This window comes from Brachycentrus maculatus, unplaced genomic scaffold, assembly GCF_059751285.1.
Source record: "Brachycentrus maculatus isolate JH-2025_06_01 unplaced genomic scaffold, ASM5975128v1 h1tg000191l, whole genome shotgun sequence".
NCBI classification, from domain to species: domain Eukaryota; kingdom Metazoa; phylum Arthropoda; class Insecta; order Trichoptera; family Brachycentridae; genus Brachycentrus; species Brachycentrus maculatus.
This window is the reverse complement of record NW_028280942.1, coordinates 203,680-216,721: the sequence shown is the minus strand read 5'-3', so window position 1 is coordinate 216,721 and position 13,042 is coordinate 203,680. Positions and strand designations below refer to the sequence as shown.

At 30.6% G+C, this 13,042-nt stretch overlaps 1 protein-coding gene across 1 annotated transcript in view; it reads left to right on the top strand.

Moving 5' to 3' along the window:
* LOC148307725 (uncharacterized) overlaps positions 1-13,042 on the top strand; it is a 163,593-nt gene that overhangs the window by 14,352 nt on the left and 136,199 nt on the right. Inside the window, exon 5 of the mRNA XM_088262919.1 lies at positions 144-787. Coding sequence (XP_088119045.1) covers positions 144-206 — 63 coding nt within the window. The 3' untranslated portion in view covers positions 207-787. The remainder of the gene's footprint in view (positions 1-143; positions 788-13,042) is intronic.

The window sequence follows — 13,042 nt, the reverse complement described above, 5'->3', positions numbered from 1 at the left end:
TTCAGCACGTTTTCAATAATGTTTTCTTACCTTTTTATGCATCGATGAAACTTTAATTTGGTTAAAAAATATTGGTACCACGTTTTATTATGAGCAAGAATTAAATTAATTAAATTTTTTATTTTATTTTATTGGTCCCATAGATTAAGAATCAACGGGGCGTATTAAATGAAACGGACGAAATTTTATATGGGGTAGACGAGTGACAAGACAAAATAATAGATAAAAGTGATTTTAATCAATTCACGACGGCTCTCAAGTTGTGTCTTATCGTTTAGTATTAATTTAAAGTATTATTTGTGTATCCTTGTTTAAAGTTAAAATAAAACTTTGTTTAGGTTTCAACTGAAACAAGAAAATTACTGAATGTATAAAGCAACATAAAAATCCTAATTTTAAACTATTTAAATTAAATTATTAAACGAATGAATGTAATACAAACCCAACATAATACTCAATAATATATTGTGCAAGTGTGTGTTTGACGCAGCTGCACAAGTGCTAATAAACGGGCATGTTGCAAAAAAGTGTGTTCGTAAAAAAGATCGTCAGTGCTGCCAAAGTGGTAAAATAAAAATAAAAATAAAAATAAATAGTGTTCGGCAATTTTTCAAGTGTATCCATTTCTTAATGGAAGCGATGCTGTGTTATTGTGTCGGTAGAAAATGCGCTAATTTGCAAAATAAAAATATGTATAAAATAAAGTGTCAAGCGATGGCGAAAATTAACAGGGTACGAGAGTTCAGGAGACAACTCTCTTCAGGATCATCGCTGGACCAGTGCTTGGGTAAGTGAAATTATAATTAGCAGCTTTAATTGTTTGATTTGTGTTTTTATTTCAGATATTAGCAGACCAGAGGATATTGAATTAATTATCATTTTCAAAATGTTTACAAACTTCGCTCACTCTTTTCAACAACGTCATATATCAAAAGACTTGATTTTTCAAGAGATCGTTTTTAACGATTAAAAATATAATACAATGTATTAAAAATAAATATCAAGCCACTTATTGAACTTTTTACTGTGCAATAGATCTTTTTAGGTAAAACGTGAATGTTTTTTCTCCATTCTAAAATATTTAGTATATTTAAAAAAATAATTAAACAATGCCTTTTCTTCAAAATGCAATAACTACTATTTTTGCCCTGTAGCGAGTAAATATTAAGATATAAATATGCCACTTTTGCTGGGATATAGTACATTTTCTGGGCATTCCAAAAACATGCACAACTGAAAATTGACGATTTTTGATATATGACGTTGTTGAAAGGAGTGAGCGACTTGTTCATTTATATTTTATATTTGCGGTTTATCATTTGATAGCCTGTAAATAAAAAAAATGCGTTTACTATGTTATCATTAAGATAATGAAGCGCCTGGTAAGTAAAATATGAAATTAGCTGTTGTAATATTTGATTAGCTTTTTATTTCAGGTATTATATACAGATGAATGGAGAATTGAATAGTATTTATTTTCAAAATGTTTATTTTAACCTGTTCATGAATATTTTATACTTGCTGTTTTTAAAGCCTATAAAAAACATAATTGCGTTAATATGTTTGCTAAAATTTTTAGAACACCTGGGATTTTAATGATATGTGCAAATTTCGCACTACTTTTGTATTCAATATAGTCATCCTCCGTACTTTAAAACCTTAGTAATCTCCCGTGGAGGCTTGTAGACAACGAAGTTCACAAAAAGTGGGTTTGCAAGCTAGATTCTATTGCTATAATTATAATTTATATTAGCGCGGACAGTTTTGATAGGCGTTTATGAGAAACCTTATTGAGAGTGACGTTTGTAAAAGTTTCTTTCGTAATTATTTGTAAATAAATAAATAGAAGGCTGCAAATAATCAGTCTTATGAAACACGCACGCTCCTGACATATGTAGACATGTGTTATAGCATTTTATGATACATATGTAAATACCTACAAATTTATGTTGTACTCATATTGCTTCAAATGCCACTAACATATTAGTAACCAATTCTCATAAAACAAAATCAAATAATTTATTATTTTCACCGGTGTTTTATTTTTCAAAGTTTTGATTTTACCTAAATTGAAAGGTTTAAAAATACGACAACTTGAGATAAGGCATTTATCGTTTTTAAACGAAAGAATGTGGATATCTGAGTATCCCAGGACTTACGACCTGTCTTAAGTCTAGCTGGCTCAAGCGATCACTTCATACAGCTGTTTAACGTTCACCATTCTGCTCATTAACGAAAACCATATTTCCATATTTTTGAGCATACATGCAATATTGGCGGTATTCTTTCATATGTGAGTAGATATTGTTTTTCTTCTTTCGTAAAAAAATACGAAAGGCATAAGAAAACGTATTCTCAATCCATTTATCATTATCAGATTTATATTATCAATATTTTCTGATTCCCTTGATTCTGAAAATCACTGTAAAAAGACCTTGAAAATTGGTCCCTTCCCGTAGTTAATTTCCCATTTACAATGATGTTTTTACTCGTTTTTCCTAAAATTAAGGGAACATTTGTATCATTTATACCCTAAATTCTTAGAAACTTGATCGTTTTATGATTAGACAATAATTATTTTATTAATCGTGTATTAATCGAGTAGATCATGAGTTCCCAAACTGGGCAATAATGCTCACAACTGGGCGATTAAGAAATCTTGGTGGGCAATTCTGGATTCGGGAAAATTCGCTGGACATGTGAGAAGCCAAATCAGCAATAAGAATTGTTGATAAAATAACATGTTTTTAATGGTTTTTAGATTAAATATTTAAATCAATTATAATACTTTTTTCTTGAAATATATTCCGTGTAACGGTATATAAAAATAGCTGCACTAACCCTCTTTTTAGATGTGGGTACTTAAATAAGAAAACCACATAGATATCGTCGTCCGCCTCCGTAGTGTAATGGTCAGCACGCTCGGCTACCGTTCTGGAGGTCCCGGGTTCGATTCCCAAGGGGAGTAAAATAAATATAAGTGATTTTTTCACCGTAATATTTATTCAATATTACCATGGACTGGTACCTGAAGCGGAGGGCTGATCACCTTTCCTTCATGTGTAAACGATCAAGATAACACTGCGTTTATATGATACAGTGCTCTATGCACCATTGGGGTGCGGATAAGGGTTTTATTATTTATATTAAATATATGCATACATAAATATGACATTATTTATTGATTTGGCGTTTAATTTGTAAACTCCATTTTAATTTATGTATCAATTGTTAAATCAATAACAGATTTTTGGAGTGTAATAAGTTGTATTTAATTGTAAAAAAACACATAAAATATATTGAATATTGTTACATATTCGTTTGAAAATGCCATAACTAGGCGAAACAATTAATTTATTGTTAGTTTTTTACAATAAAATACAACTTAGTAGACTCAAAAAATCTGTGTTTGATTTTTCAATTAAAATAAATATGACTATTACAGGCTGTAAGCTACGAAAATGACCAGACATCAATATTCCCTTTTTATGAGGGAAATATTAATGTTTTTTTTTGTACACAAATATTTCAATTTCTTTTATTCCTTATAAAGTCACTTTAAAATTATTTATTAATATATTGTTGAACATAAAGCAGAACATAGATACGCTAAATGCTAAGTATTGTTGTACAAATAGAGATATACTTTTCCAATGGGGGGCGATGAAAAATATTGACGTCGAAAAATAGGCTTCGGGTCAAATAAGTTTGGGAATCTATGGCTGAAGGATACTCGGGTTTCTTGATATGGGAGTTCTTCGTCGATTTCCCATTTGTTTTATTTTTATAAATTGTGAAATATTTTGGTTTAACGACAAGTAAATGATGGTATTCAGAATGATAAGTATCGCGAAAAAAATAACATCAAAGAATTTCATGATCTCCTTTGAAAATACCGCCAATAAACAAAGAGTTGCGATGGTGACTATAAGTCATTGAAAGGAATCGAAACGTAATATTTTAAATCATACCTTCAAATCGTTTTTACTCGTACATAAAATTATATGAAAATATCAGTCAAATTATATATTTTTTTAAATTATGAATATTTACGATATGAATAAATATGATATTTTAACATTAAATTTTAAATATATCTATAGTTAATGAAATATAATTGAGATGATTTTCATTAATTTTCATTTCCTAAGTGTGGTTAAATGGAAATTAAGAAAATAGATAGGACATATTTCATTTCTTAATGCTCGTGAAGCGGTAATTTTTTTAAAAATGCTTAATTAAAAAAAAATAATACCACGCAGGATATACTTGGTAAGTCTTCATAATATCTTTGGAATATTTACACAAAAAATTAAAAATGTTACGGCTTAACGAAAACAGACTTAAAGTCACTAAAAGGATTAAATAGTCTTCGCTAAGTGGAGCATAAAGCCAACAAGAGACGTCTTCAAGTCACTCTGTCACACGCCATCTCCTTGCTAAGGGAAGGAATACACCCCTACAGAAAAAACAGGATGAGCCATCTTAAAGGGTACCCACCCAGCTTCTAGAATTTCCAAGTGTCTTTAAAACCCCAGATTACGATACCAATATCAATGTTAAATACCAGAGTAAAAAAACACTTTTATTTATTTAAAATCCCCTTGGAATCGATCCTAAGACTCCCAGCATGGTAGTCTAATGCGGTAAGCTGCACTGGTAAGCTAAAGTTTGAAAAAAAAACATTTTCTTTCTCGGACTTTATATTATTTTATAACATGAATTCGTTTCGTTATAAACCAGAATTGTTCGAGTCGGGTATGCAATTATTTCGAGCGAACGCTACGCTAAATATAAACGGAACTTACTTTTACGATGGCAGAAAATCGTCATTATACCTCGTACCACACATACAACTTAACGATATAACAAAATATTTTATACGACGCAATTTGAGACAGTAAAAATGAAAATGATTGCATCTATCACCAGTAATGACCGTCGAAAAATAATAAACTGACGATCGCTTTATTCTACAGAAGTAACGAAAAACGTGGTACATAATAATTGAGGTAAAATAAACTAGGGATTGAAATCCTCCATACGTCAATTTCAATTCGAAAACTTATTTATTATTATAACTGAGTGATTTCAAACTTTAATATTCTTAAAATCCTTATCCGCACTAGTATGTACCAGGGCTATGCATCGCATCGATGCAGTCTTATTTTAATACATACAAGTAAACAAACTCATCGTTTATCTGTAAAATTGAAAATATTGGTTGAGAAAAAAAACTATGAAAAAGCCCAGTTTCTTAAAATGCGTTTTACAGTAAAAAATTATAATATTAGTTACAACATTTGAGTGTGTCCAAATACTTGTTCACAAAATCTTGATTATTTCCAATTACAGGAGTTATTTTCATATTATTTTTTAACATCTCATCAAAGATGAAGAAGAATTATAAGCTAAATAATAAAAATGAAAATCGTATTTTCTGGCGTTTCTCATGTGTGTGATTATAGTCCAGGATTTGGACCTCACATACTAAAATAAGAGTTTCTGCTTAATAAAGCTTCTTTACATCTCACCAATAGATGTCTCTAGTGAAGTTCTAGTGATACAAGAACAAGGTTTCTAAATTGGTTCATATTCATAGAACTTCCAAGAATTTGAGTAGTGTGGTTGTCAATAATGGGTAGAATTGGTGAATGTTACACGTGTGTAAAGTGATCACTTAAACCAGCCTATGACGGTCGTCAGCCCCGTAAATGCCCAGACTTCCATATTCTTCTTCATCTTTGATGATATGTTACAAAATAATATAATATTAGTTCATTACCTTTTCTACTTTGAAATTAGTATATCTATGTTTTAGTTTATTCATATAAACAGAACTAGTTTCGAAATCTATAGATGTTCTCATCAACAGATAAAAATATAAACATTTGTATCTCTTTATGTAACTAAAAAAAATTAACTAAAAAAAGTGATCTTATACAAGTGTCTTATCATCTTATTTTATTTAATTCATCACGTTATTCCACAAAGTTAATGAAAATCAATTTACAATAAATAAGAGAGTGAACCTCTATATATCGGATTTTTTGACATATAAACACCAATACAACAAAAAATAATTACTCGATAAACCGAATTCTCAAAAGAGTCATTGAGATTCATTATATAGAGGTTCCATTATATTTAATTGGCTTCAATTTTAATATCATCTTTAGATTGTTTGTTATTGTTACACTCACAGTTTGATAATCTTTGGTCCGCAATAAATCATTTCAGGATCCATTGACGCGGTTTCTGATACCCATTACTTAGGTCCAGTTATCTGCGCTTAAAGGATCTCCCGCTACTATTACCGAGCTCGAAGGATCGACAAATGATTTAAGAGCCGCGAAAATATCCTTAGGTATTAACTGCGATCAAACGTGGCGTTGTTGACTCAAAACATGGTAGTCAAGTTCTCAAATGGATAATTTATTTTATAGAGTTGTAATCCATGATAGATATGGCGATTTTCGAGATCAAAAAAGGATATAGCATTTTATTTTTTACTTAAGTTTTACTTAGTAAATACCAATATTTTTAAAAATCCTATTATGACACGTGTTTCGATGCATTCCGCATCATTTAAAAAAAAAAAAAAAAACGCGTGTAAAAAATATTGAACGTAACCTACAATATTTACGAAGATTTCAATGCTTTTCTTATGATGAAAAAATCATTTAATTTAAAAAAATGTTTTTTGAGATTTTGACATGAATAGTTATTACTACAAAGTGACCGCCGATCAATTAAATAAAATCAAAATAAATAATTCCCAAATTTTGAACAGTGCAGTTGTCAATCATGGGTAGAATTGTGAATTTCACACGTAATAAAGTGATGACTAAACCAATCTATGACAGGTTATAAGCCCTGTAAATATCCAGACTTTCGTATTATTTTTCATCTGTTTTAACTAACTAATTAACCATCACGCCGCTTCCCCGAAGGGGTAGGCAGAGAAAATAGAACGCCACACCACTCTGTCTACGCAAACATTCTTCGCCTCTTCCACGTTCATGCATCTCCTCATACATACCCGCCGATTATTACGACTCCTAACCTGACCGCTTTTAAGTATTTGGCATACCTGATCGTGCCATGTTTTTCTCGGTCTTCCCCTGCTCCTTTTTCCAATTATATTCGCCTCATAAATTTGTTTTATTCTTTTCTCACCTGTTTTAAGATGTTTTTTCATCTGTTTTGAGACGTCAAAATGTAAAAAATTGTATGTTTTTAATTTAAAGTGATGTTTTCCATTTTCACTGAAAAGCAGCTACTTAAATTCTTCACTTTTCTTCACTAAGAAATAAAGTTATCATAGACAAGTTTTGCAAGCGTCGTGAATTTGCGGATGTCGTGTGGTGTGGTTTGAAGATATAAAGTTTTTCCATTTTCATGGATACTCGTAAAATAGTGTCAAGGCTAAACTATTGTTATCAGACCGAAGCCACTGCACTTCCTGACCATTCGACTGCTATCTCCTGTACTGTCTCCAAACAAATCATATTTTTCAAAAAGCTGACATTAACCCTTTACCATCTTCGATCCTTATATTAGAACATAAATTGCTCACTCCTTTCAACAACGTCATGAATCAAATAACTTGATTTTTCAGGAGATCGTTTTTAAAGTTTAAAAATATAATACAATGTATTAAAAATAAATATCAAGCCACTTATTGAACTTTTTACTGTGCAACACATCTTTTTAGGTAAAACCTGAAAGGTTTTTCTCCGTTTGAAAAATATTTAGTTTATTTTAAAAAATAATCAAACAATACAAACCCTTTGTTTAAAATACAAAAACAACACTTTCTGCCCTGTAGCTGGTAAATATTAAGTTAAAAATATGCCGCTTTTGATGGGATATGGTACATTTTCTGGGCTTTCCGAAAACATGCACAACTGAAAATCGACGATTTTTGATTTATGACGTTCTTGAAAGGATTGAGCGAAATGCAAACTTAAAGTAATCGTTAAATATATTTTTAATATTCAATTTTTAATACATATAAAGAGAAAACAACAAATGACCAGCTAAATAACTAACCATCGCGTTGCTTTCTGCAGGGGTATGCAGAGAGAATAGAATGCCACACCAATCTCTCATTGCAAACACATTCATGCATCTCCTCATACACACCCGTTGATTATTCAGACTCCTGACCTGACCAGTTTTATTGGTCATGTCAAGTTTTCATAGGTCTTCCTCTGCTCCTACATTCGCGTGATAAATTTGTTTGACTATTCTTTCTTCACTCATTCGAGTCACATGCCCAAACCATTTCAACACACCTTTCTTAAGAAAGGTGTGATAAAATGGTTAAAAATAGTTCAAAAATTAATAGTATCGATAATCCTTATCATAAATTAATGAGATGATTTTTTAAATATTTTAGAGATTATTCTCAAATCATTTCTCGAATTAATATTCCTCTTTTAATCGTCCAATGTATATTTTCGTTAACATTGCTTTGGAGATTTAATTTATATCTTACGTTTCATCGACATTTACTACGTGGAAAATAAGTATCATTAAGATTTTTAATTCGTTTTTAGCCTTTTTAAAAATTAATTAATCATTTTCATTTCATGATTTCATAAAATATATTAAAATGATAAAATAAAATGTAGTTCGAGCATATATTTATTTTATTTTGCACAATGTACATTTTTTTATTGCACTTTTTGACAAGGGTCCTCGTACTAAGTCAGACAGAATTAAGATTTTCATTTAAATCATTTAAAAGAAGACACAGATTATTATAGTTTTACAGGAATATATACGATAACTGCGTTAATTTGTGAATTATTAGTTTTATTTGCATGCGATTTTATAAAATTAGCAATGTGCCTTGCTTTAATAAATATTTACTAGTATTACAAAAAGCGAATTGTGAATTGCTTAAATAATTCCAGCAAATGCGATATGTTTTTAATGTATGTAAATCCAAATCATAAACATTTTTTTTTATACATGAAAGGGTTAGATGTTTTACGTTTATTACATTGTTTTTTATTTAGTAATTTTTTAAATTATTTTTAAATAAATGCATACATCTTTCATAATCTTAACCACTAGAACATGTTGTTTATTATAAAACTTGTTCAACTGACAATTTTCTTCTTTCTGGCTCCATCCCAACTCATCCTCTTGTAGACTGTTGTAGTCAGCTCTCGTCGTCCTCAGGTTGTAGGTCCTTGCACTTTCGGACCCTTTCTTTGGACGAACTTGTTTCACTTTACTTAGCTTTTACTTGACAGGGTAGTGCATGGTAGCGTTGTTTTTTTACATGAAGCTTTGGTTTATTTGACTTTAAAGTTTTTATCCACCGACGGCCGCCAGACGTGGAACCAGAGTGGCCCAGCTAACTAGGGCTACATCCGTAACTTGTTCAAATGACATTAAGATGTACTTTAAATTATCGTTAAAACGTTTACGTATCTGTCTATGTTGGAAATATTTTTTTCGTCTCATGAGTTCAATAGTAACATTGTAAATTCGTTTGACAAACTATTCAATAAAAATAGATACCTCAATATTAGTTACATAATTTCTGCATAAAATAAAAAAAAATGTAAAAATATTTGTTTTGAAGTTCATAAATTGATCTTGGGACTTACGTATGTCCCCATTTTTATTTACATTAAAAAATATTTATTCATTTATTCATTATCCATATCATATGGATCATATAGAGTCCTTAAACTGAATCTAGGCTCTTCTGTCAGCCGTCAGTTCTTTTCTATCCTTCCAAGTACGGACGAGAGCTGTAGACAAATTATCAGCTCTATTGATCACCTCTGAACTTTTACGGGCTATATATATATATATATATATATATATATATATATATATATATATATATATATATATATATATATATATATATATATATATATATATATATATATATATATATATATATATATATATATATATATATATATATATATATATATATATATATATATATATATATATATATATATATATATATATATATATATATATATATATATATATATATATATATATATATATATATATATATATATATATATATATATATATATATATATATATATATATATATATATATATATATATATATATATATATATATATATATATATATATATATATATATATATATATATATTTTACATACAGCCCTTAAAAATTCAGCACCGTAAAGGGTTTTACAATATAAACTATCTCAATAAATAGGTATTACGAATTTGCATTTTCTTGTCAGTTTTTTATTTGTTATATTTATTTATTAACTATTTATTTTGTTGGTAGCCAGACTTGTTACTTTTGGCTACTATGCTGAAGGTTCCAGGTTCGATTCCCAGGGTGGTCAAAATAAATATGAAGTAAAATAAATACTTAATAATCTTCTTCCCCATCATTCAATTCCTCATTACTGAGAGGTGTGACCCTCGTCGAAACAATGACTCTTCTCCAGTTAATAATAAAAAAAACTAGCTAACTAACTAACCATCACGCCGCTTCCCCGCAGGGGTAGCCAGAGATAATAGAACGCCACACCACTCTGTCTTTGCAAACATTCTTCGCCTCTTCCACGTTCATACATCTCCTCATACATACTTGCCGATTGTTACGACTCCTAACCTGAACACTTTCAAGTATTTATTAATAATAAAAAAGAAGTTTAATTTCACTGTTGATTCACTGATTGAAGCGCAGGACTTAAGGACCTAGCCTTCATATAATACACGATCTAATTCATTCACATCGCATAAATTTATGCAGTACCCTATGCGCCAATAGGTTCGGATAAAGATCAGTAGTAGTGGTAGAAGTAATGATTTATTTTTTAACTGTGTAATCAGAACCAATTCTCAAACTAATCAAAATAATTAGTTTGAGAATTCTGAGATGATTTCCTTCCACAACATCGAAGTACGTATTGCATTATTAATTTACGTAATCAGTTATCGAAATGAAATTGGCACGATAAATTGATAGGATATATTTACAATCGTGCGCGATCCTTAAAAGGAACTGTTTGTTAAAGTTCATCAATCTTGGCGGCAGGATATTATCCCTAGGGTTATTTAAAACAAATTACTCGTCCTTATTGGAAGCGGGCAAGGGTTCGGAATACTGATTATCTGTTGTCAATGGTAGTAAGAACTGGATTAAAATATTTTATAAAATATCTCACCTTACCTGAGACATAAAAACACCATGGAATGGGTGTGATACATTCAAAATCAAATACAGTTTAATTAACACTATCTGCGGGATTTTTGTTCGCCTCCGTAGTGTAATGGTCAGCATGCTCGGCTACCGTTCTGGAGGTCCCGGGTTCGATTCCCAGGGGGGTTTAATAAATATAAGGGATTTTTTCACATTAATATTTATTCAATATTACACTGGACTGGTACCTGAAGTGGAGGGCTGATCACCTTTCCTTCATGTGTAAACGATCGAGATAACACTGCGTTTATATGACGCAGTGCCCTATGCACCATTGGGGTGCGGTAAGGGTTTTATTTTATTTTTATATAAGGAAGGGAAGGGAAGGGAAGGGTAATTTTACCGTTTCACTCGACTGGTGGTGTTCGGCGGGAAGGGTAATTTTACCTTTTCACTCGACTCATCGTAAATTGCGTGTAAATTATTTTTACGCATGACTTTTGCGGCATCTTTTTATTTTATATCGATGTATACAGTATGGTTAAATGTTATCACTTCTTGTCAGGGAAGTTGATCTCTATTATGAGCGCAAATCCGCCCTCAGATTGTGTGTTAATAAACAATACTTAAGGCCAGATTTTTTTTTATCTCTAATGTACCTACGGAAGTCGAGCATGGAGTTACAATATTTTGAGTGTGTCCGAATACTTGTTCACAAATCTGTATTATTTCCAATTAGGAGTCATTTTTCGTATAATTTCAACATAGATGAAGAATAATATGAAAGCGTTTCTGCTCAGTAAAAAGCTTCTTTATCTCACCATAGATGTCTCTAGTGAAATTTTAGTGAATTCAAGCACTATGTTTTGAAACACTTTCTTTCCTGTCCATTGTTAACTTTGTGTAATACCAATTTTTTCAAACACTTATTTGTGACTACTGGTTTTGGAAAATCATTCCATCATCAGGTCATTAAAATTAATATAAAATTATTGCGATTTGACATTTGCATAAATAAAAAAAATGTGTATATTTATGCATTTCAAGTTCCAAGAGTTTGAGTAGTATGGTTGTAAATCACGGGTAGAATTGGTGAATGTTACACGTATGTCAGTGATCACTTAAACCAGCCCGTAAGCCCCGTAAATGTCCAACCCTCCACATTCTTCATCATGTATGTTGAGATGTCAAAAAATAATATAAGCATGGGTTGGTAAAAAAAAGAATATTGACTGATTACAGTTAAAATGCGATCCCTCAGACGACTATTCAGCTAAACGGTGTATGGTGGATGTTCGAACGTAGAAATAAAGAAAGAATGCAAGGGTGAGGATAATCATTATCAATACAATTAAGAAAGGTGTAGTGAGATGGTTTGGACATGTGAATCGAATAAGTGAAGAAAGAATAGCAAAACGAATTTATGAAGAGAATGTAGTTGGAAATAGGAACAGAGGAAGTAAGTGAAAAACTTGACACGTTCAAGTATGTCAAGAAGTCGAAAGTGATCGTATCAAAAGTCGGAATTATCGGCGGGTATGTATGCATGGATTAAGAAGATACAAAGATTGTTTGCAAAGACGAAAGTGGTTTGGCGTTCTATTCTCATTGCCTACCCCTGAGGGGCAGCAGTTTGATGGTTAGTTAGTTTAATCGTAACAATAAGTCTCCGGTTACTTAACTAACCTAACCTATCCATTAATTTCACTACGCAGGCGGATAAAACTTTTTTGTTACTATTTAAAAAAAAAACATATTTGGCTGTATTTGCTTTCACCAACGGATTTTAAGAACGAAATGAGGACTCTTTGATCTATATATAACCACATTTAATAATTTATTTTATTTTATTATTTTTCATTTATTT